This window comes from Stenella coeruleoalba, assembly GCF_951394435.1.
Source record: "Stenella coeruleoalba genome assembly, chromosome: 12".
Taxonomy (NCBI): Eukaryota; Metazoa; Chordata; class Mammalia; order Artiodactyla; family Delphinidae; genus Stenella; species Stenella coeruleoalba.
Genome location: NC_137158.1, coordinates 48,034,858 through 48,060,367, shown reverse-complemented (window position 1 = coordinate 48,060,367; position 25,510 = coordinate 48,034,858). Strand labels below are relative to the sequence as shown.

General features: G+C 38.2%; 1 protein-coding gene across 1 annotated transcript; it reads right to left on the bottom strand.

Moving 5' to 3' along the window:
* Positions 1-6,350: 6,350 nt before the first annotated feature.
* LOC307195322 (nephrocan-like) lies at positions 6,351-24,603 on the bottom strand (the record flags this gene model as incomplete). The annotated part of the gene is made up of 3 exons (XM_079939368.1): positions 24,030-24,603; positions 16,893-17,794; positions 6,351-6,798 (listed from the first exon to the last, which is right to left on the bottom strand). Exons 1-3 carry the CDS (start codon positions 24,216-24,218, stop codon positions 6,351-6,353), a joined length of 1,539 nt encoding a protein of 512 aa, XP_079795494.1. The 5' UTR covers positions 24,219-24,603.
* Positions 24,604-25,510: the final 907 nt, after the last annotated feature.

The window sequence follows — 25,510 nt, the reverse complement described above, 5'->3', positions numbered from 1 at the left end:
TGTAAATGGAAAGTAACCTTTAAATTTTTTTTTTAATTAAAAAAAATACACATAGTCTGTAACACAGGGATCTTATTTAGGAATTCCATTCCATTTCCAAATGAATAATTATCATGAGCTACTTTTCATATGATACATGGACTATATTTTGTCTGTTTAGACAGTATTATTTTCAGTGGCACTTGTGATTTCTTTAAAAAGAAAAAAGTGGTTGATAAGTTCTAAAGCAGAAATGAGTACTATAAGCCTGAATAACAATGATCCAACGCTGGGTCAGGGAGCTTGTGAGGGTTTGTGTTGTGGGGAGAGAAGTGGGGGAAGGAAGGACTATATTAAGTATTTTCTGGAAACTAAGATAGATTGGGATCACTCTAAAGGCAATTGTCACTTACTGTCTTGAACGTTGAATAATGGCTATTAAATCAAACCCTTTATACTGGATTCCTAAAAACAGTGTTTCATGAATGCTTACAGAGAATATTAGAAACAATATTTTGCCTTAGAGAGAAAAAAGATAGGGGAATCCATCATAACAGTTATTCCCTGTCAAAACCAGATACTATCCAGAATACAGGCAAACCTAGGGCTCAGAGATAGTGCTAGTAATGTTTCTCAATCAAAATGTTACGATGAGCCATTATTATTACTAGAATGACAGCAGTTCCACGAAGTTTATTCTCATAAAACTGTGCTTTTGGACACTTTCACCATTCCCTGAGGTTTCAGACTGATAATCTGGCAAAAAATCCAATTTTTAGCATTCACTGCACAATTATATGATGCGAAAACATCAAGTTTCTGGCTGACTTGTAAAGATAGTAATTATTTCATTTGGGTACATATTTGTTTAAGCAAATTTAGCTAAGAGCAAAATATCTAATTAACCAAGTGATGAATGACATAACTGAAGCATGACCCCTGGCAAACTAGAACTTAACAAAAATCATTATTTTTATTCAGTTTCTCAGGGCTGGTGAATTCTATATAACCTATGTATAAAAGGCATGAAACAGTTAATGTCAACAGACCCCCCCCCATCCAACCTTCACCCCTTACACACACACACACACACACACACACACACACACACACATATGAATGCCTGTTTTAGAAAAAGGAGAATTTTGGGCTATAGCCTCAATACCAGAGCATTTTTTGATGATGGGATCTAGTAAAAAAAAAAAAAAACTATAGAGGAAAAAAAAAAAAGGACTCCTTCAGAGGAAGGAGGATTTTCCCAGCATCAGCCTTGAAGACATAGTTCCCATCTAAAACCAGGACCTCCATGAACCTCCTCCCTCTGAAGTGAGGGAGGCATTCACAGGTGCGACCAAGCAGAGATTTTTGAGAAGGCTTGTGAACCCCGTTGCCAAGGCATTAGCAGAAAGCCTGCATATCAAAAGAAGACAAGTTTACACTTTCCTGCTGTTGCATGTATGGCATAAAAGAAATGTATAAAGTCTGTAAGGAAAAACTCTTTAAAGTTTATAAATTCTAAGCAATTCTGAGTAGAAACTAAAAATGCTCCTGAATGAAAATATCAGCTCTGATAAAAGCAATTTATTCGGGGAAAAAAAAAAAAAGAACATGGCTATAGAACAATCTTTAAGTAAATAAATAAGTCATCAAAATTGGGGGGAAAAAAGCGCAGTATATTCACGTGTGACCATGTGAACGTGTGCCAGAAAGGAGCACCAATGCCTTCTTTTCAGATTTACTCAGTTCAGTTATTCCTTCTGGGGTTCCAAACTGTGATTAAGTTCTTGCCGCCTTCCCCAAGAGCTGAGCGGAAGACTGGTCTTTTATCTGAGAACAATCAAGCCCTTACCAGGTGCAATTTAAAGTCTTCAACCAGGATTTTTATTACCAAGGGAGCAGCCAGTAGGAAGTGTGTGACCAGGCAGTGAGTGGCTCGGTTCTGACGCTTGGCAGGACTAAACAGGCATGATTTTTTTTTTTTTTTTTTTTGCGGTACGCGGGCCTCTCACCGCCGTGGCCTTTCCCGTCCCGGAGCACAGGCTCTGGACGCGCAGGCCCAGCAGCCATGGCTCACGGGCGCTGCCGCTCCGCGGCACGTGGGACCCTCCCAGACCGGGGCACGAACCCATGTCCCCTGTATCGGCAGGCGGACTCCCAACCACTGCGCCACCAGGGAAGCCCAAACAGGCATGATTTGAATTGTTGGGAGGACCCAGTGAGGGAAGAGAAGGGCTTCAGTACGGACACACGCTGGCCACTGCATAACCCTAGCAGGTGCCATTTACAGATGCCACCATATGATTGGCACCTGGGGTATAGAGCAAGGTCTCCATTTGGAGAGAGAGGCAGGTTTGCAAATTATTGAGTAGTTAGGAAAATGACTTTCTTCCACATCGGTTTAATTCAAAAGAATTAACTCTGGGAGGTAGTATGTAATACCCATTTTACAGATGAAGAGAAACAGAGGCACTGGAAGTTAACAGAAGGAAAACTGGTGTCTGACAGTTTATCTACCCTTTTCTTTACCTACCAAGTAACCCTTTTCTCAGGCATTAAGTCTACTCTTGTGCCCAGGTGACTGCCCCTTCTCCAACTCCAGTGACACTCAACCTACACCCACCTTCCAGGATTGTGAATCAGTATCTCATATTCCATACTTTATTCTCCGTTCCAAATTTCACTTGTCCTGTATCTCAGCCCTGGTCTCTAGCTGTTTTCCAGGATTAATAGCTAATTATCTGGGGGTTTTTTTGTTTTTTTGTTTTTTTTTGCCGTACGTGGGCCTCTCACTGTTGTGGCCTCTCCCGTTGCGGAGCACAGGCTCTGGACGCGCAGGCTCAGCGGCCATGGCTCACGGCCCCAGCCGCTCCGCGGCATGTGGGATCTTACGGGACCGGGGCACGAACCCGTGTTCCCTGCATCGGCAGGTGGACTCAACCACTGCGCCACCAGGGAAGCCCGCTAATTATCTGATTTTTAAAAATCTCTTCATAAGTGTCAAAATATAATAATTGGGCCATAAAATTTCCTTATCCCTTTCTTTGTCCTTTCCACCTTTTATCTTTTTCTTTTTTGTAAATTCATCAAAAAACTTAAATCAAGAGCCAGAAATTGAGATAAATAGGTAGAGAAAGAAAGAAAGGAAAAGAAAGAAAGATGGAGGGAGGCAAGGAAGGAAGGAAGAAAGAGAAAGAAAGAAAGGAAAGAAAGAGAGAGAGGGAGGGAGGGAGGGGAGAGAGAGAGAGAGAAAGGAAGGAAGGAAGGAAGGAAGGAAGGAAGGAAGGACGGAAAGAAACTGTTATGGACTGAATTGTGCCCACCAAGATTCCTTCATATGTTAAGCCTTAACCTCCAATGTGATTGTATTTGGAGATAAGACCACTAGGGAGCTGATGAATGTTAAGTGAGGTCAAGAAGGTGGGGCCCTAATTTAACAGGACTGGTGTCATAAGAAGAAGAGACACCAGAGATATCTCCTCTTTCCATGTGTGTGCACACAGATGAGAGGCCATGTGTGGACACGGTGAGAAGGCAGTTCTCTGCAAATCAGGAAGAGAGGCCTCACCAAAATCCAGCCCTTACAGCATCTTGACCTTGGGCTTCTAGCTTCCAGAACTAATTTTCTGTTGTTTAAGTCACCCAGCCTGTGGCATTTTGTTATGACTGCCCAAGCAGATGAATACAAATACTTTATTGAACCTATTACCATTCTAGACATTGTTTGTGAGTAGAATGTGCTAAGGGAATCTTACGTAGCTTTGAATGCTATAGTAGAAAGAGTACTGGACCAAAATAAAAAATTGATTGACCCAGGTGCAATCAGTTCTGGTTCTGCCACTTCCTATATGTGTGAACCTGACAGTCACTTCACCCCTATAAGCCTGAGCTCCCTCACCTGTAAAAGACTAAATTCTGTCTCAAGGCACTCACAGCTTGAGAATTCTGATTATAAATATCCAGGCAATGTCAGTGGGTGTAAATGATTAAGCATCATTAATCTTTGTTAGAGAGAACTGTGGTCTAACACATTAGAAGAATTGAAGCCCCACACGATAGCAAGGAAAATCATATGAGTTCCCTTATTTCTGCGCATCTGTGCATATATACTTGGGATACCTGTCAATGTGCCAAGAAGTACTAGAAACCACAATATTAACAGGCTTTTCTCCAAGGAATATCAATGTTATAAAGATTTGGGGAGAAGAAAATGTGGACATAAAGCAAGTAATGTAAAATTTGCACAATAGTTTAAGCTAAAACATGGCACTCTGGAGAAAGTTTTAGCTTCTGATGGGCATCTTTGCTCACCCACTCAGATCTCTACTGTTTCTTTCTCTGCCGTTGGGGGTATTTTGATGAAAAGCCTTGTAAAATACTACAGCTGATAAGTCTTACCAATTAGAACAGCAACTGATTTGGATGGGGTTTTAGATTTATTTGCAAGTAGATCATTTTCACAAGTAGATTGATAGAGAGGAAAAAAAAATTATTCTACAGTCCCACCTCTATCCCCAATCAGGCAATTCTCAAAAGCATGCAGTATGCTAACACATATATATGGAATTTAAGAAAAAAAAAAAGAATGTCATGAAGAACCTAGGGGTAAGACAGGAATAAAGACACAGACCTACTAGAGAATGGACTTGAGGATATGGGGAGGGGGAAGGGTAAGCTGTGACCAAGTGAGAGAGTGGCATGGACATATATACGCTACCAAATGTAAAATAGATAGCTAGTGGGAAGCAGCCACATAGCACAGGGAGATCAGCTTGGTGCTTTGTGACCACTTAGAGGGGTGGGATAGGAAGGGTGGGAGGGAGGGAGACGCAAGAGGGAGGAGATATGGGGATATATGTATATGTATAACTGATTCACTTTGTTATAAAGCAGAAACTAACACACCATTGTAAAGCAATTATACTCCAATAAAGATGTAAAAAAGAAAAAAGAAAAGAAAGGCACTGCAGGGATTGTGGTCCTCGGAGAAAACTGAATGTAACCAAAGCACAGCCCTTTTCAGGAAGGCTATTTTAGGGACATCTGTGGTAATTACAGTGCCAGTTTACATTTCCCCTACTGGTTTCCCTTTGGTCTTGGTGAGACTGTCAAAGAGTAGCCTTGGCTACTGTCCCTTAGCCAAAGGCAAACATGTGACTCAAGCCGGATTTGCCTCTCCCTCTGGGGATGTGACTCTTCAGAACAGGGAAGCTAACACTGCTAATAGCGGGAACACTTCATTCTGCAGAGAACCCTGAAGAAGCTTAGGGACTCTTCATTACTTCTTCTGCCTGGGGCCCAGGAGCAGATCTGATCCCCGTCCTTTCCAGATTCTCCAGATTTTCCTTTGATTCTGTGAGCTATTCCCAACCTTTCCAATAAATTCTTGCTTGCTTAAGTTGGAGTCAGTTTTTATTACTTATAAACAAAAGCCTGTAGTGTAGGTCTATAGGTACCAGCTTCATACACAAAATCATCACTTTTTATTTGATAAAATGAACTACTCTATTTGCAGGAAGTTAGTTAGATAGAGATTTTATTGGGCATTACTATTTGTCTACGTTTCAGTATAAAATACAAACAAATTACTTTTAACATGGAAGGAATCTTACATCTTCTGACCATTCATTTCTACTTTCCTCCCCCCACCTCAACTTGTCTTAACTCTCACTTCATTCTTAAAAAGAAAGAGAAAAACTTATAAAAAGAATCTTGTATATCTAAATTTATTATATATTTCTGCTTAAGATATTGAACATTAAAAAAGTTTTTTTTCTGGGCTTCCCTGGTGGCGCAGTGGTTGAGAGTCCGCCTGCCGATGCAGGGGACACGGGTTCGTGCCCCGGTCCGGGAAGATCCCACATGCCACGGAGCGGCTGGGCCCGTGAGCCATGGCCGCTGAGCCTGCGCGTCCGGAGCCTGTGATCCGCAACGGGAGAGGCCATAACAGTGAGAGGCCCACGTACCGCAAAAAAAACACAACAAAACCAAAAAAACACAAGTTTTTTTCTGGAGCACAGAGGATTTTTAGGGCAGTGAAACTACTCTGTGTGATATTATAGTGGTAAATACATGTCATTATATATTTGTCCAAACCCAGAGTATGTACAACACCAAGAGTAAACCCTAATGTACACTATGGACTTCAGGTGATTGTGACCTGTCAATAGAGATCCATCAGCTGTAACAAATGTTCCATTCTGGTGGGACATGTTGTAATGGGGCAGGCTATGTTTGTGTAGGGGTAGGAGGTATATAGGAAATCTCTGTACCTTCCCCTTAATTCTGCTATGAACCTAAAACTGCTCTAAAAATGAAGTCTATTTTAAAAAAAGAAACAAAACCTTTTTCTAAACTGTAAGCTAAGCTCATCCTTAATCTATCTCATAATCATAATAATCATCATCCACATTGATTCTGATGCTGGAGTGCTCTTCAGGCTTTGGTTTCTTTTTGGTCTCTTTGCTTTTCTCGGTCAGATGCAAGTGATGCTCACATTGCCTCATTATCTTTTTGGAAGACATCCAGCTCTCCCCTTGTCGTTCAGCTGGTGCCGCACATTGTCCTCCCCTCACATCTGTGCCCTTGGCCTTCAGGACCTCCCTGGCTCTCAGGAGACTGCAGGTGCAATTCCACGGATTTCCATCCAGATACAGATGCCTGAGGCGAGGCAACACCTCCAAGGCTTTGAGGTCTAAGGCAGAGATCTTGTTGTTCCTAAGGTTTAGAACCTGAAGCTGCTTCAGATCCTTGAGCTCCCTCTCAGCAATATCCTGGATGGCATTGCCTTTTAGGTCCAGCCTTGCTAAGGTTGCCGGCAGCCTGCAAAAGCATGGAAACAGGATGTGAAAGGAGGCTGTGACCATCATTCCATAACTGCCTAGGCAACTCAGATTGAGCAACACCCACCTTTTCTGTACCATTCTGTTCCCTCTGAAGCTAGAAAACAAGCTTTATTTTGTAAAGTTAATTAAAAGTGCAAACCTCAGTCTTATCTATAGGTCTTTAACACTTTCTCATAGGTCTTATTTTCTAGCCCTCTGATTTTTCTGGTTCCTAGCCATAAACTCTTTAATTTTTCATTTCAAATTGGATCATGTAACAAATTGATAAGGAAAATAGTAAGTTTCCAACTTTTTAGTTGGCAGATGCCATGAATCAATAATTTATAGGAAAGGTAAAAATATTGAATAAAAATATGAAAAGGTTGTTCTTCATGAATATAAAAGATGCAATGTTAGAAATTAGAGCATCATTTTGAATTTAAATTTTAAAATTCATTTCTGATGAGGGTGTAGTGAGGTAAGAACTTAAACTCTGCTAGTGGGAGTATAAACTGGTACCATTTTGGAAACAATTTGGTAACATGTATCGAATTTAAATAACGTCATGCCTTTCAGCATAGGAGATAATAGGAGAAGTGAATAGAGATTTATTTAAAAATATGTCATACATTTGATCATATTTATAACAGCAAAAAAATGATAAAGGGCTAATGTCCACTAATATGGAAATTAAGAGATAATGGACTATTATGTGATTATAAAAATCGTATTTTCAAATAATTTTTAAAATACCAGTTCTATAAAAAAGCTCTTCTGACTATGGCTTAAAAATCCAGAAGCTGGGGCTTCCCTGGTGGCGCAGTGGTTGAGAGTCCGCCTGCCGATGCAGGGGACACGGATTCGTGCCCCTGTCTGGGAAGATCCCATGTGCCGCGGAGCGGCTGGGCCCGTGAGCCATGGCCACTGAGCCTGCACGTCCGGAGCCTGTGCTCCGCAACGGGAGAGGCCACAACAGTAAGAGGCCCGCATACCGCAAAAAAAAAAAAAAAAATCCAGAAGCTATAAAAGATCAATAAATCAACTGCATTAAAAATCACAGAAAAAGAAATTGTATATGGCAAAAGACATATGCAAAATCAAAAGAAAAATGATAAACTGGGGGAACTATCTGCACTTTATATCCCAGACAAAGAGCCAATCTCCCTAATATGTAAAGGACTCTTACAAGTTGAGAAGAAAAGGTTTTAAAATAAGTCTAAAAGTGGGCAAAAAGTATGAATGGAAATCCACATAAAAGCAAAGCCTTAAAAATGGGCAGAAGACCTAAACAGACATCTCTCCAAAGAAGATACACAGATTGCCAACAAACACAGGAAAGGATGCTCAGCATCACTAATCATTAGAGAAATGCAAATCAAAACTACAATGAGATGTCATCTCACACTGGTCAGAATGGCCATCATCAAAAAATCTAGAAACAATAAATGCTGGAGAGGGTGTGGAGAAAAGGGAACACTCTTGCACTGCTGGTGGGAATGTGAATTGGTACAGCCACTACGGAGAACAGTATGGAGGCTCCTTAAAAAACTGCAAATAGAACTACCACATGACCCAGCAATCCCACTACTGGGCATATACCCTGAGAAAACCATAATTCAAAAAGAGTCATGTACCAAAATGTTCATTGCAGCTCTATTTACAATAGCCCGGAGATGGAAACAATCTAAGTGTCCATCTTCGGATGAATGGATAAAGAAGATGTGGCACGTATATACAATGGAATATTACTCAGCCATAAAAAGAAATGAAGTTGAGCTATTTGTAATGAGGTGGATGGACCTAGAGTCTGTCATACAGAGTGAAGTAAGTCAGAAAGAGAAAGACAAATACTGTATGCTAACACATATATATGGAATCTAAGAAAAAAAATGTCATGAAGAACCTAGGGGTAAGACAGGAATAAAGACAGACCTACTAGAGAATGGACTTGAGGATATGGGAAGGGGGAAGGGTAAGCTGTGACAAAGCGAGAGAGAGGCATGGACATATATACACTACCAAACGTAAGGTAGATAGCTAGTGGGAAGCAGCCACATAGCACAGGGAGATCAGCTCGTGCTTTATGATCGCCTGGAGGGGTGGGAGGGAGGGAGACGCAAGAGGGAAGAGATATGGGAACATATGTATATATATAACTGATTCATTTTGTTGTAAAGCAGAAAATAACACACCATTGTAAAGCAATTATACTCCAATAAAGATGTTAAAAAAATAAATAAATAAAATAAAAAATAAAAGGAACTTATATTCTCAGAAAAAAAAGAAAAGCCTTTAAGTCTTCAGCCATACTCAGAATAGAGAAATGAAGAATAAAAACACACAGAGATTCCATTTCTCACCTATCAGATTGGTAAAATGTCTTAATCCTTAGCAATACATTCTGTGGGCAAAGCCATGAAGAAGCAGACAATCTCATACATAGCTTGGTGGGAGCTGAAAATGGCATGGCTCCTGTGGAGAATTTAGCAAAGCCTAACAAAATAATGTGCATTTACCCTTCGACCCAGCAATTTCATTTCTAGGTAAAATCTCTGAAGATGTGATATTTTATATCCACAAACATATCCATATTTTACATCCACAAACATAAAACAGCACATGTGTATTTCTTATGGTATTATTTATAATAGCAAAAGACTGTAAACAACCCAGTACAACAGTAAAGAACTACTATGCAGCCTTGAAAAAGAAAGAGACTGGTCTCTATGAATTACCCATAAAATGATTTCTAGAAAGTATTGTTAAAGGGAAGAAAAACAAGAAGTGGAATAGTGTATGTAGTATCTTAGTTTTTATGTAAGAGGGAAATAAGAATACATGTACACATTTTGCTTGTTTTTGAAAAAAAAGAAAAAAGATAAACGAGAAGTGAATTAAAATAGTTACTTATAGGGAGTGTTTGGTTCCATATGGTTTTAACTTCTGAATCATGTTAACGTTTTACGTAAAACAAATAAAAACAAAACCAAGCCCTAAAATTGAACACAAGCCAAAACAAACAAATTTAATTAACTAATCAAATGTTTATGTTGGTAATGTAACCATATAAAATAAAAAAGTACTCTGAATAGCTAAGCCTTAGACTCTAAAGACAAAAGGATCTGCAAAGAAATTTCTCACAGTATATTTATTGTTAATATTACTCTTAGTAATACAATTCGAAACTTTTTAATGAATACTGTAAGGTAAAGAAAATAAGTAAATATATTAATCTTATTAGGAACCAAGATTTTCATTGTAAGAGAAAAAGATACAAATATAAAATAAGAGAAGAAAAAACTCTCTCTAATGTTAATATGAAGTGGAAATACCAATGTGAATTTATGATTTTAAAAAATATATATCTTCTACCTCTGTATACTGAAAGGACCTAAAAGCAATATTATACACTAGTAGCAATGTGATCCCAATAGCATAAGCTCACTGAACACACAGATCTTTGTTCCAGAATTCCAGTCGCTACTTAAAAGAAGCAAGGCTTCAATAAACAACAAGGTCCTACTGTTTAGCACAGGGAAGTATAATCAATATCCTGTGATAAACTATAATGGAAAAAATATGGAAAGGAATATATATATGTATAACTGAATCACTTTGCAGGACAGCAGAAATTAACACAACATTGTAAATCAACTATACTTCGATAAAATTAAAAAAAAAAAAGAAGCAAGACTTCTTGGAAAAATGGCTAATTCCACGTCTGGGGCAAGGTAAGCTGGAATGTCTGAACTGGAATGCAATGAAGTGTTCAAAGATTAGTGGAACACCTATCATGATGGTTGCTATCAAAAATCCAGAAAATAACAAGTGTTAACAAGAATGTGGAGAAATTGGAAACTTTGTGCCCTGTTGATGGGAGTGTAAAATGGTACAGTCAATATGGAACACAGTATGGGTGGTTCCCCCCAAAATTAAAACTATACTTGCATATGATCCAGCAATTGCACTTCTGCATATATACTCAAAAGAATTGAAAGCAAGGTCTCAAAGAGATATTTATACACCCATGTTATACTCCCATATTGAATTCACAGTAGTTAAAATGTGGAAGCAATCCAAGTGTCCACTGATGGATGAATGAATAAGCAAAATACAAAATACAAGTACATACAATGGAATATTATTCAGCCTTGAAAGGAAGGAAATTCTGACGCATGCTACAACGTGAATAAGGATATTATGTTAAGTGAAAAAAGCCTGTCACAAAAAGATAACTACTGTATGATTCCACTTACATAAGATATCTAGAGTAGTCAGATTCATAGAAACAGGAAGTAGAATGGTGGTTGTCAGGGGGTGAGGGGAGGAGGGAAATGAGGAGTTGTTTAATGGGTGCAGAGTTTTGGTTTCGCAAGATGAAAAAGTTCTGGAGACTGGCTGCACAACAATGTGAAGATACTTAACAATATTGAATTGTACACGTAAAAATTAATAATTGTACACATAAATTTTATGTTATGTGTATTTTACCACAAGTTTATAAAAAGAGAGGTAATGGAATCATGTCTCACGAATATAGGAACCAGCTTGGAGGGGCTCCCACTAGCGAAATTTGGGGAAATTTGAGCACCAAAAGAGACTAGCAACTATAAATGATCATAACACACTGAATGAATTAAGATCCCTGGGTCCATAGTGATACTTGGAAAAAATAGAAAAGGGAAACTGGAGAGAAAAACCACACTATAATGTTAAATGGAAAAAATAGAAAAAAAATTGACTGATCTCAAATACATAAAAACAAATTATCGCTAGGCATAGGTTCTGGTTGAACAGTTATGGGTGACTTTTTTATTTTTCAGCACGCTAAATTTTCAACTTGAACAGGTATTTCTTTATAATCAGGAAAAAAAAATTTTAACCATGGATACCAATTTGAAAAATGTCATGCTAACGCCTGTTGATAAAAAATAAATAATAATCACAATTGTGAACTGAAAATCTTTCTGCTAGTCAACAACTTTATATTAAGTGCTATTCTCTTTGTGAAGTACAAGAAGTGAGAAAGCTTTTTAGGAAAAAAGTCCCTTGAAATACCATCTGAATGCTATCTTCATACAGTGTGAACATATTAGATGTACATTTCATTCTTTTTAGTATTTAGTGAATTTTTTTGTGGTGGTCCCTGTCAGATGATTGTTATGTCAAAGAGAAAAAAGCAAATGAATTTAAACATATTTTATGACAATATTACCTTTTGTTTGTTACAGTATTATTCTCATATGAATTTCATTCTGAAACGTTAATCTCTTAGGTTATTGGCACTTAGCCTAAATTTTGCCCTTGTTTTTTTCTTTGATACTTACATTTTATATTTATATATATTTACGTTCATGTTTTTTGTTTGTTTGTTTGTTTTTGTGGTACGCGGGCCTCTCACTGTTGTGGCCTCTCCCGTTGCGGACGCGCAGGCTCAGTGGCCATGGCTCACAGGCCCAGCCACTCTGCAGCATGCGGGATCCTCCCGGACCGGGGCACGAACTCGCGTCCCCTGCATTGGCAGGTGGACTCTCAACCACTGCGCCACCAGGGAAGCCCTACGTTCATGTATTTTATATTTGTATTCCTCTCCTAAACCGTATAATACATATACATACATAAGTACTTGTGCTTTTGAGTATTTTAAAGTCTTATTTGTTTAACGTGCTTTCTTTTTCATTGGAATTAAATTTACCTAACAAAGCAGATTAATTTACCAGGGAAAATCACTTCACACTTTTTAACAGTTTGATAAAAGCTTCTGCAAAGACATTTCTCTCAGTCGGTTTACTGTGAATACCACTAACAATTTTCAAATTGGTATCCACAGTTTAAATTGAATTTGAAGTTAATCCCTAAGACAATGTAATTTTGTGCACACACCAGCTTATACAAGGTACATCTCTAAAAGTTATACAGGAAATCTCTTGTGCATAGCTTTTTTTTTTTTTCAAGGAAAAATGGCCTGTTAATAGGTGGTGAGGCAGTAAGCGAGACTCTGTAACTATTGAGAGTACAGGGAGCACAGGGAGCACAGCTGAGGAAAGATACGGCAGAGTAAACCAGAGAGTCAAGTCTACTTATTAAGATTCGAGTTCTAACTTTGGCTATTCTATTCACCAGCATGTGACTTTAGGTAAGTTATTTAGCTCTTTAAAGCTTCTGATTTTCCACTATATAGATGAAAGTGCTCAGTACACAGAAGTTACATAAAAATGTTAGTAACGAAAATGAGCAAGCCAAGCTTTCTTTTAAACAAATACAGTTATTCAGTTCTGGGCTGGGCAGCCAAAAACTGTACCTGGTCTTAGGAGTACCTTTTTTTTTCTTTCATGTTTCTATGGATAACCAAAATGGCACTGTAAGAGAAGTCACTAATTTCCTCCTTCTGTGACCTTTGGGTAGTCATTTATTGCTTTGATATAATTTATCTTTATAAGTCTGATTTATACAAAAAGGTAGCCCTGATTTTAAGACAAACATATGCCTAGAAATGCTATTTCTTCTTTCGGCAGTGTCGCTTTTCAGAGTAAAAAAGGGGCGCACCCCCGTTATGTCTGTATGTGGCACTTGAGTAAGAGAAAATGCTGACTGGCTTCATCAGGTTGTAGAAAGCTATCCTGGATTTGAATTATCCAGATTGTGAATAAAGAAGGGGTGACGTAACTTACATTTGCTCCCCGAGCTGCAGCTTGGTGAAATGAGAAGCAGCAAGAAGCAAGACCCAGGTCTTGGGTAGACTAAATTCTAAGTAGTGGAGTGTATTGTTGATAGCAGAGTAAACCTCAGAGGGCGAGGGTGCAGTGCCTAAAATTCCCAGGCCCTGGGGTTAGACTATTGTATTTAACCCTGACTCCAAAATTTATTGACCATATGACTTCCAGCAAGTTTCTTGATACCTCTTAACCTTAATCTCTAATCTGTAAAATAATAGGTAAAACAGTGTACCTACCTTCACAGGATTGTTGTAAGGGAGTAACGGAATAACATGTATATTCATTCCTTGCTGAGCTTAGTAAGCACTTAGTAAATGTTAGGTATTGTTTCTATCTCGGTTAGCATATTTAGGCAAATGGGGTAGATATTTTAATTCATGTGTGCCTAAAACCATATACCATTATTTTCCTGATGAAATGTAGATTGCAGCATGGTAGACAGAGGAAGGGATTTGTGGAAACAGTTTGTGATAGGATACACAACGGGCGACTAACAGGTTAGGTTAGGTTAGGTTAGGTTAGCAACTAGCACAGATAGGTTGCCTGTGTTTACAGTTTATTTATAGAACACTGAATTTCAAAGTGTAGTTTTGTGTATGAATAAGAAGCATTCAAATAAAAAGAAAGAGTGTAATGTTTAAAGCTCATAAATAAAAGTCTCAAAATTCAAATATAAGGAATAGATTGTATTGTGTTTTAATTCTTTATGGGAGGAAAACCACGGGAAAATTTTTTGGGGTCCTTCCCACTTTCCAATTTAAAGAAAAGTTGGGGAATGGTGGTTTGGGAAGCGGTGGTCCTGATGGGGAATTTAAAAATCACTCTCTAGGGCTTCCCTGGCGGCGCAGTGGTTGAGAGTCCGCCTGCCGATGCAGGGGACACGGGTTCGTGCCCCGGTCTGGGAAGATCCCACATGCCGGGGAGTGGCTAGGCCCGTGAGCCATGGCCGCTGAGCCTGCGCGTCTGGAGCCTGTGCTCTGCAACGGGAGAGGCCACAACAGTGAGAGGCCCGTGTACCGAAAAAAAAAAAAAAAAAAATCACTCTCTACAGGAGCATTGCTTTCATAACAGGCCAGGTTCTTTGACAAAGCAGACAGTTGTGTTGTTTCATTTAAGCCTCATAGGAAAAGCCCCCTGGTATCTTCTTTCTTGCCCCATTGTCCTTTCCCAGTAGTTCTCAAACCTGGCTACACATTAAATTCATCTGGGGAGTTTTTAAAAAATACCGATGCCTGGGCCACAACCCTTGGGTGTCTGATTTAATTGGTTTGAAATGAGGTCTAGGCATGAGTAGGCTTTCTAAAAGTTCTCCAGATAATTCCATCGTAAAGTCAGACTTGAAAATTAGGGTTAGCTCAGGCTTGCAATTCCATTATACACTCTGTTGGGTAGAAACTTTGTGCTTTCTGTAGTCACTTATTAAAACACAAATACCCTGGCAGGAGTAAATAATTAAGCTATTTTTCACTCATTAAACTTAGCAGGATTACTTCACCAAATGCTTTCTAAAGGTCACCCGAATAGAAAAGCCCAACGAGTTCACAGTTTTGCCCATGGCTGTCATAGCCTGCTGAGAATCCTTACGTGATACAGTCACTCCCTAACCTGTTTGATGAGTTTTTATTTTATACACGATTTTTTGTTTGGAGGAGGAGCATGCAGTAATAGAAAATAAGGCTTGAACATAGTAGAGAAATTATTTAAATAACAACAAGAATTAGAGTCCTGAAATACTGCCCGCATGTTCTTGTCTTCAGGGCTGTTCTGTCTAGAACACTTTTTCCCCCAGACAGCTTCACAACTAAATCCCTCACCTCCTTCCAGTCTTTGCTCAGAGCTTACCTTTTCAGAAGGGTTACCATGCTTACCTCATTGAAAATTGCAACCATCCACCCTCGTTCACTGTAGTCCTGAACCTGGTAATCCTGCCTGCCCCTTTTTGTTGTTAATTATAACACCTAACACTATCTCAATATTATATACTTTACTTACATATTATGTTGTCACTCTTTCCCTGCTAGAATTTAAGCTGTACAGAACAAGAAGTTTTACCTCTTTTATTACACTGATGTATCCCAAGTGCCTGGTAAAGTACCTGGCACATGGTGAATGCTCAAAACATACTTGTTGAATTAAATTAATTGTATGCACATGCTTAGGCATTAAGAGAAATTGATTACTTTCAAATTATCCTCAATACGTAATTTAAAATACTGATTTCAGTTCAAAAAATCACCTTTCGATGTTTTGCATTGGGACAGTGCAAAAAAAATGAGTATCTGTCCATATCAGATAATTTTTTCCTTTCTCATTGATAAGAAAAATTATCATAATGAACACTGATAATAAGTAAATCAAGTGCCACAGGATTCTACAGAAGCCAGAAGCTGGTACATTAATTATGAGAAATTTGATAACAATAATAGGGCAGGAAGCATTTTTTTCTATAGTGCTGAAAGGAAAAAGAATCCACTAATAGACACATTTAATAAACAACATAATATCTTTTTTAGGAGAATAATAGTATTTATTCTACTGTTTTTTAATTCTACTTTAAAATGTGGAACATGTGATAAAGTTTAAATAAATAGGATCAATTAATGTACAGGTACAGTGGGTTGGGTATAGAAGGAGGGATATTTGGAAGAGAAATTAACTGTCAGAGTATGAGGGTGTGTGTGTGTTTGTGTGAGAGAGAAAGAGAACAGAAGAAACAACCAAAAACAGAAAGTAAGATGGACACAAATTGTCTCACACACTCACAGACAGACACCCAGAGAAATAAGCAGCATCCCTTAAGCCCTTTAAAAATCACAGCACTGAGAAGAACATGAGGCTCCCAATACATAATTCAAAATAAATACAATGTTAGATTACAGAGTTTTGATTTTTTTCACCACAAATACTACTTCAATGCTTTTTAAAAATATAAATGTATTAGTACATTCCCCCCAACCCTGCCCCACCTCATTTTTTCCTGGTGTCCTGCTTTGCTAGTGGTTAAGCACATGCCTAGTCAGCCTGTTGCTAGATCCAGGCCATATACTTAGAAACCAGAACACAGTTTTACAAGTAACATCCCCCTATGATGTTTGTTACCATACGTCCCCAGAGTGACATTGCATATTTTCAAATACAGATGTCCCCTGTTGGTGTCTTGTCCTACAGGCAAGATAAGTTAAGTTAGTGCAGGGGTCAGCTTGAGGGTTGGAAATTCCAAACCCCTGTTTAAATTCCACCCCTGAACCCTTGGATAGCCTTGATCAGATACTTTATGTATGCTTGGATGACTTTTCTTGCTTGTATAATGTACTTAGTTGTCCCAGTTTTTGGAAAACTTTTTTAGTAGTTACTGTAAATGATAACGCTCACTTACCGTAGAGGTATAGACAAGAGCAGGTTCTGCTCCAGGGCCAGGTTGGAGAGCTGGGAACACCTTTGCAGGGCTCCAGCTTCAAACAAGCTGACAATGTTGTTGTCCAGAAACAAATGTTTCAAATCTCGGAGGTCCTGGAAGTCTTGTGCTGTAACTTTCTGAATCAGATTGTTGCTGATATCAAGCTTTTGTAGCCTTGCTGGTAGTCTGAGGGGCAACGTTTGAAGCTGGTTTTGGGACAGCTCAAGGGTAGTTAAATTGGCAAGGAGCTGTGCCCCATCTATGGAAGAGAGTGAGTTTTCTGACAGGTAAAGATGGGAAAGATTCTCCAAATGTTTCATATCTTGAAACCTTACCACTTTGAGCCGGTTTCTCTCCATTTTTAATGAGAGCAAGGATTTGGGCAGGTTAATAGGAATTTTAGTCAGAAAGTTACTACTGAAACTGAGAAACTGCAAAGACTGAAGAGAAGTGAAGAAGCTAGCTGGTATGAGATGTAGCTTATTATTCTCCATGCTCAGATGTTTCAGATGGGGAAGTGCCAGTGGTCCATTCACAGACTCGATATTGTTGCTGTCCAACACCAAGCTTTGCAAACTGACAAGAGAAGAGAGCATGCTGGGAGGGAGAGAAGAGATCAGATTGTTTTTCAGTTCAAGGATTTTTAATTTCTTCAGTCCTTCAAAATCAGATCCGTGAAGGACATATATTGAATTATCATTTAGTTTTAACACTTCAAGACTGGCTGGGAGAGCACTGGGGACCTGTCTTAACTTATTTTTCCAGAGTTCCAAGGTCTTCAAAGTACTCAGAGTCTTGAAAGTGTCATTTTCTACCGACTCTGTTCCACTGGCCAGCAGAATAAAATCTTCTAGAGCTGACATTTGGGTGAAGTTAGACAGCTGCAAAAAATTCAGGGATGGGGAATGGGGGAGAAAAGCAGTAAATTAGGATTATTGTAAGAAAAAAAAAGCCATATATGTTACCATTCAATACTAATGATACTTCAGATTTCCCTTCAGGATCTATTTAAATATCTCTTGGAAAAGGATAGAAACTCAGGTTCTGAACATTTTTATTCATTTGTTAACAGTATAACATGTCTAAAATATTTTAAGCACTTTCACACACTATTGGTAGACATAAAGTTGGCCAACTTTTGCTGCGTATTCTTTGACCCAGCAAATTTACTTCTAGGTAGAAGTACTTAAAAATTGCACAATGATTTATGCAATAGGCTGTTCTTGGTTGCATCATCTTGTAATAGCCAAAAAAGAAACAATCTGGAAATATTTCACCAAACTATAGAGTTTCTAACTCTAGGGGATAAAATTATAAGGAATTTTCATTATCTATCTACATTTTGCAATGTTTAGTTTTTTTAAATTATAAATTACCTTTTTAACAATTTAAGCATTAAAAGTAAAAAAATTTTAATGTCCTAGATACTGCTATCAATAGAATGGGCCTATCAGAAAAACATTTTCAACTGTATAATAGTTTGGAAAACTAGCCTCGTTGTTCCTACCAGCCAATTTACGCTTCACTGATGAAAAAGGTTCATGAAGAAACAAACAGGATACATGTGTCTCCATCTCTGTAGAGCAAGGAGTCCATTCATGCATATATCCCAGACCTAATGCTATTCCTCTCCTAGATTTTAGAAATTGCCAAATCTGCTGTACTTTCTCCATGGTTTGCAAGTTCAAGCATCCCTATCTCTCCACATATCCTCCAAACTCCTCCTAGGTGGACATCCACCTCTTTTCTAGGATGATGTAATTTGGTATTTGGTTCTCAGAGTAAAATCATGTTTAGGCAAAAAGAGGAATTGTTCCAGATTTTCCTGAGCTTGATAAATCTTCACAAAACTTTCAACCTGCTTTAGAATTCAATTAAGTTGGAATTTTCAGTGCACACTTTTATGTCTTACTATCTACAGTTTCTAAATGTTGGATTTAATTGTGAAGTTGAGCTCTTTTGTAACATCAATACATGATTAATACCTTAAAAGTGGGTTAATTTTGCATCACATATTTGTTACAGGTATTTATATTCTGGGAAGACACGTGATGTGAATTATGGTATATTTTAAAGTATCTCCTAATATGATATTCTAGCTGAAGAATCCCATGTTAAAAACTCCATAAACAGATATTTTTAATTATAATAGTTTTGATAGCTGCCTTGGCTTATATATTGCTACTAACATTTGATATTTTCTTAATCAGATGTATTAATTAGTCTTAATCCCAAGATCAATAGCTTTTTTTTTTTGCATTTGTTGAGCATCTACAAGTTCCAAGTACTTTTTTATGTGTTATCATTAATTCTCCTAATAACCCTGAAAGTTTGGTATCGTCAAACTTGAAAGTTTGTTATCGTCAGACTTGAAAGAGTTGAGAATTTCAACAAAGTCCATTGGACTCCAAAGCCCTTTCTTCCTCAACTCATCATTTTCTAAAACATTTTCCATTGCCTGTGGTCTATAATTAATGTTTTTCAAAAAAGACTCAAGATCTGGACACAGATCATAGAGTTTTAGAAAAGCAGAAATTTTAGAGATTATCTAGTCCAAAACTTCCATACAAGGAATGATGCCAAAAAAAAATTAAATGACCTGTCCAAGATTCAGTGTTGTTTAATCTGTTCTTCATTCTGAAGTACCTTTTTCTAGGCTTTCTTTCATGTAAAGTCATGATTGACTCTACACATAGCTTTTCACCTTTGGGTCTGTTGATCTCCCACAAAAAAGACCTTGGTGTTGCAAATGCTTCTACTTATATCTGAGTGACCACAGACCCTAAAAGATTGCTGACTATGTAGCAAGTCTCGGAGATGACATGGATCTGAATGGGCAACTTCTATGGGGACTAGACAAAGAGTGGTGTCAGAGCTTCAATTTGTCTTCATTTCTATTTGTAAAGTATATAGACTAGCTAATAGTAAATATAGGTCATTTTCTTAACTGAATCCAGTGAATAGTTGTTTCCTATTATTAAGCATAGAGAACCTTTGCTCTTTATCAGGTCAGTGCAGATTACTTTTGATTATTATTAGTTAAAATGACCACCATTTTCTAAGTATTTACTATGTTTATCTTTACAAAGATCTATGTGTAAGCATGATTATTCCCTTTTCAATGAGGTAAACTCAAGAAGGCAAAACGAAATGTCCAAGTATGTCTTGCTAGTAAGTGGAAAAGTTCGGCTTCCAACCCAGGTTTACCTTACCCCAACACATATATTTTTAACCTTAGTGTTTATAACATGCATTTAGCTGAAGAGTATAGAGTTCTGGTGCCACAAACAGTGAGGAAGACCCCCAATGATTTTCAACTTATCAGTTGAGTTTGCAGAGCTGACAAAGGGAAAAAAATTCTGCCAGACCTGTTTTTCCATTTCCATGGCCTAAGCAGGGTTGTGCTCAAGAGATGTGGAAAGAGATGCTTTTGCCCTGCAGCTAACCTTGGGGCTGCTGGCAGTTTTTCAACATTGCTTAAAAAGCAAGGCAAGTATGGCTTGGTGTTAACAATTAGGCTTAGGAAGCTTAGCTAAGTAAAATTCCTGACATCACAGTTGTACAGTTTAGTGAGCCTAATACTTATGTAGATAAAAGTTACTATATAATAAGAAAAGTTTAAAAAGAAAAAAAAAGCAAACCAAGTAAAATGAAATAGAGGGGCAACTTCTGCTGGTTTCCCCATGAAAAGGCTTTGTTTCAGGTTTTAATGCTGGGCAGGCCCTACTTCAAGCATTAGAAGGTTACCTGCCTTTCTTAGTCACCTTATAGGTCCAGTGCACACAGGAAACTCACACACCCTCACAGTGACTGCCTCAGACATGTGTGAACCAAGCCAGCAAGGAGTTTGTAAATTATGTTGGAATTTTTTTTCTGATGATCAAAGCAACACTTGTTCTCTGTAAACAATTTAAAAATCTGAAAAGTATGGAGAGAATATAAAAAGAATCTATAATTCCCCCCCACACTTGTTGATAAACCATATATTTCTTAGCCAAGAGGAATGTGAAGTAGCTTCTTCTCTCCACAAAAGATGTAAAGTGCAATTATTTTAATTGACTGCCACCATAAAGACATTTCTATTTGTCCTCTAAACGTTAGAGCTAAAACTATAAAACTCTTAGAAGAAAATATAGGCATACATTTTCATGACCTTGGATTTGGTAAAAGCTATCTTGGATATGACACCAGGTGTAATCCTCTCCAGCAGCACCCAGCTGTCCAGATATAGGAGAAACAAAGGAAAATGATCACCCTAATGTAAGACTGAGGCTTTGCTGAATAGGTGCTGAGATAATTAATTGTGGGATGCAAAGAGGGAAGGGTTAGGGAAAGAAGATAGATAAGAAATGAACTGATTATCTGAGAGAAAGTGGGTAGATCTAGGACTAGAAGTCTCCATGAAGTGGAAAGATAAGTGTAGAGTATGGCAGCTGAAGGGAAAGGACATGATGACCAGAGAGTGGGTAGGGGAATTCAAGATTTTTGAGTGCAGAAGTTTCAGATACAATGAGGATTATGATATAAGCAAGAGAGTAGACGGCTGTGGTGAAGTGGAAATGTAGATAGATACTTTTTTATGAGTTCAAGGAGTGGGACTAGGATATTGGACACTGAAGGCACACCAAAAGATGCAGGACTTAGGATGGAGAGGAGGAGTAGGAGCCAGTATGGAAGGGACCAGGGGCACAGTATAAGACACACAGAGGAACAGAGTGTTACAGTGTGATGGCATGCACCTCAAAGAAGTAGGGATTTTTACAGATAAATGGATAAATAAAGTACCTCTTGAAGGCAGGAACTATGAATTTTTACTTTTTTTTCCAGCTGTGCTGCATGGCTTGCAGGATCTTAATTCCCTCACCAGGGATTGAACCTGGGCCATGGCAGTGAAAGCCCAGAATCCTAACCACTAGGCCACCAGGGAACTCCTAGAACTGAATTTTTCATCTTTTATCCCCAGTCTCAAACACAGCATTCACAGACCCAAAGACAGTTGAATTATATGAACAAGTAACTGAAACATTTAAAATTGTGGTGTATATACACATATACGTGTGTGTGTGTGTATATATGTATATATATATATGTTGTGCATATATGTGATGTATGTGTATATATATGCACATATATGTGTGTGTATATATATATATAATTTCTATTGCTATTAATCTGAAGATCCATTTTAAGACTTTTTACTTTAAATATAGGCACCCAATCTGTAGTTCAAACCAAATAAACAGAATATACATTGCATTCACCAAATGCAAGTAAACTATGGTCATTTAAAGCCTAAGGATTTTTAAAAGAGAAAAGAGAAGGATTATTGGTCAGAGCTTTCTACTTCCTTCACAAAACAATCCTCTCTTTTGCCAACCTTTCTGCTGTGAACTGTGCTTCCTAGAGATAATTAACTGGGTTAAAGTCAGGGAAGTGGCAGTATTGCTGTTCAGTGAACTTAAACCAATGATGAATGAACTCATCCAATAAGTGAATTTGACGAGAGGCATAATTTCATCTTATTGGCTGCAAAGCAGCAGTGTGGGATCATTACCAGGCTTAGTTGACACTCCCGCTCTCGGTATCTCAAGTCCTCAGGACAAATATTTAAGCATCTTGCCCTTTAACCAGGTGTCTTGATTGAATGCTGAGACCTGACAGAGTCAGACCTGCTCTCTGGCATTAGGCACTACTGGATTAGAAGAGGAAAGTAAACAGATGATGACCAGGCAATTGTGCTTATTGAGCCTCGAAATAAATACTATGCACATATTTTAAACTCCCTGTGTTTATGTGCACCTACATTAAAATTTCTTAACCAAATAAAAAGGGAGGGGGAAGTGTCTCTGTTTGAAGGAAAAATACATTCACCTGCTGACTCTCTGCACCTGGATCACAGACAGGCATTTCCTTATCTTAAGATTTGGATCAGTGAGGGAGAAGCAGTGACCAGTAAAGGCAAACTCAGAGTCATAGAATTTTCCATCTAGAAAGTTCCTGGGATCCCCAATCTAATCCAGCCTTCTCACGTCATAAAGGTAACAAATGAGGTCTGCAGATTTTTTTAACTGCTTGTCTAAGGTAGTTCTATCTCTAGTTAATGAGAAAACTAGAATGAGAACTCTAGTCTCTTGATGCCTTTCAAAATACCAAAGGTCAAAAACAAAAGTTTCGGGCTTCCCTGGTGGCGCAGTGGTTAAGAATCCGCCTGTCAATGCAGGGGATACGGGTTTGAACCCTGGTCCTGGAGGATCCCACATGCCATGGAGCAACTAAGCTCGTGTGCCACAACTACTGAATCCCGCATGCCTAGAGCCTGTGCTCGGCAACAAAAGAAGCCACCGCAATGAGAAGCCCACGCACCGCAACAAAGAGCGACCCCGCCTCGCTGCAACTAGAGAAAGCCTGCGCGCAGCAACGAAGACCCAACGCAGCCAAAAATAAATAAGTAAAATATTTTAAAAAGTTTCTTTGTGTTATACAAGTCAGACAAATCTATAGCACTCTTTTCAGTGCCCTCTGAATAGGTAAGCATGAAAAGAGACATCATAATTAAAAGCACGTAGAATGAGAATTGCAGTAATGTGGCAAAACAAAAACACGTGTTTCTTCTGTATATGTTTCCACAAAGACACTGATGCCTGGCTGGTTTGTAGAGCTTGTATGAATAATTCTCATATGCTGCATTCACCTTGATAGTCTTATAATGTTCTAAGTATCATCTGCCTTCTATGGCACATACAAAACTACTTTTCCCCTAAAAGGACTTCTTTTTAACATGGGGAGACAAAGGGGCCATATGATCTCAAACTCTTTTTGTTAAGAAAGAGTCATTTCTTTACTTTTACTCTGCAACAACATAATTAGAATTTTCAAAAATAAAAAATTAATTATAGACTCCGATTTTGGGGGGGCTACTTTCCTAAAAAGAAATATCCAGAGGCATATACCCATCTCAGTATACAGAGCAAATAGGTAGCTAGTGCAACTACCCGACTTCATAACCATCACTTTACGTTTTGATTATTTAAATCAAGTTTAACAAACCCACACTTGCCCCTCACCCTATCTCACAAAATAAAATTGCAGTAACTTGAGTGTAGAATGAGTAATTACCTGAAGGTGCTGAATTTTGCTATGACTGACGTAGAGCTTCTTGGTGGTGGAAGGAATACCTGACGGCACCTCCGTTAGCCTGTAGCATTGCACCGACTGCTCTGAATCACAGCTGCATCTTCCAGGACAGTTAGGATCGAAACCATAGCTAAGAGAGAGCAAAACAAAGAAAGCATAAAGCAGACACATCTTCCAAAACAGGGCCTTTCAGGTCGCAGGCGAGTGTTTAGGTGATGTCTCACTCTTTATAACGTGAAATCTGATTATAGAATCTTATGAATGTGTACTCTGTCAATGTAAGAAGACAGGAAAGAAAAAATTCTCAATTTGCCTGGGTTAAAATGTTAGCGACCATTACAAAGAGGAAGGCGCTTAAACATTGATAAGCTGCCTTAATATTTGTAGGTGAGCAAAACCCTATGTTATTTATGGCTTGGAAGGCTAATCTGCAAACACCTCTATTATCTGTAGTTTCCTTGTTTTGTTAAATGTGACACTAGGGAATTAGTGGGAAAAGACAAAGTGCTGTTTTATAGTGGGCTATAAAACCTTTGAATTTTCTGTGACCCTATATTAAAACCATTTTTGTGGAACTGCAATGGGCAGGTGTTTTCTTCTCACATTAACTAGTATGGGAAAATAGGCAGGTTTTCTATTTATTATTGTTGTTTCAATAACATTTTATTGCTAGTGAAACAATGGGAGTACAATGGAGAGATATTTAGAGCCACAGATAACTTGTTCAATTCACCTGTCACTTGATCACTCAAATATCATATATAGAAAATATTTTGTCATTCAAAAATATTGTTGACTCAAATGAGAATAAAACTTAAAACTAGGTCTATTATCTTTATTTATTTGTAATAATGGAAGAAAAGGATTCTAGTTTCTTCAGAGGAACTTAGCTGTGAGTTCCTACCAGCGAGGGAAGGTTTCCCTTGTCCTGGGTGCCCCTTTGTTGTGGCTTTTTGTCTTGCTGTGATCATCCCTGCTGAAGGAATTTAAAAGCATTTTAAGCAAAAGATTATATAGAGAAGCTCTTTCCCCGCAAATGGAAGACCTAAATTTCCCCATGCTGGTTGGCCTCAGCAGATTGCTCTAAAGAAACACTTTCTAATATTGAAAACCTTCTCAGATCTCCTCTTCAACCTTACCTCTCTTCGCTACAATTTTCATTTTGAAGGCAAAAGTTTCTTTACTTTAATAATCAATTCATTCTATTTCCAGAGGAAGGATTTTTGTGTGCATTTCCCAAAAGACTTGTCTACTCCTCTTTTCTGATTGTTTGCCTTTTGTTTTCTTTTACTATCAGAGACAAGAAGTGATAAGAGATTTCTTTTCTGTCAATATTCTGATTTTCAAGAAGCTTTATTATTTATTTCTTTTGTCCATTAATAGAATTATTTTTTAGTTTTTAGAATTTTCAAATAGAAAAGTAATGCTCAATAAAAGAAAATTTGGAAAAAGGAGCAAGGACG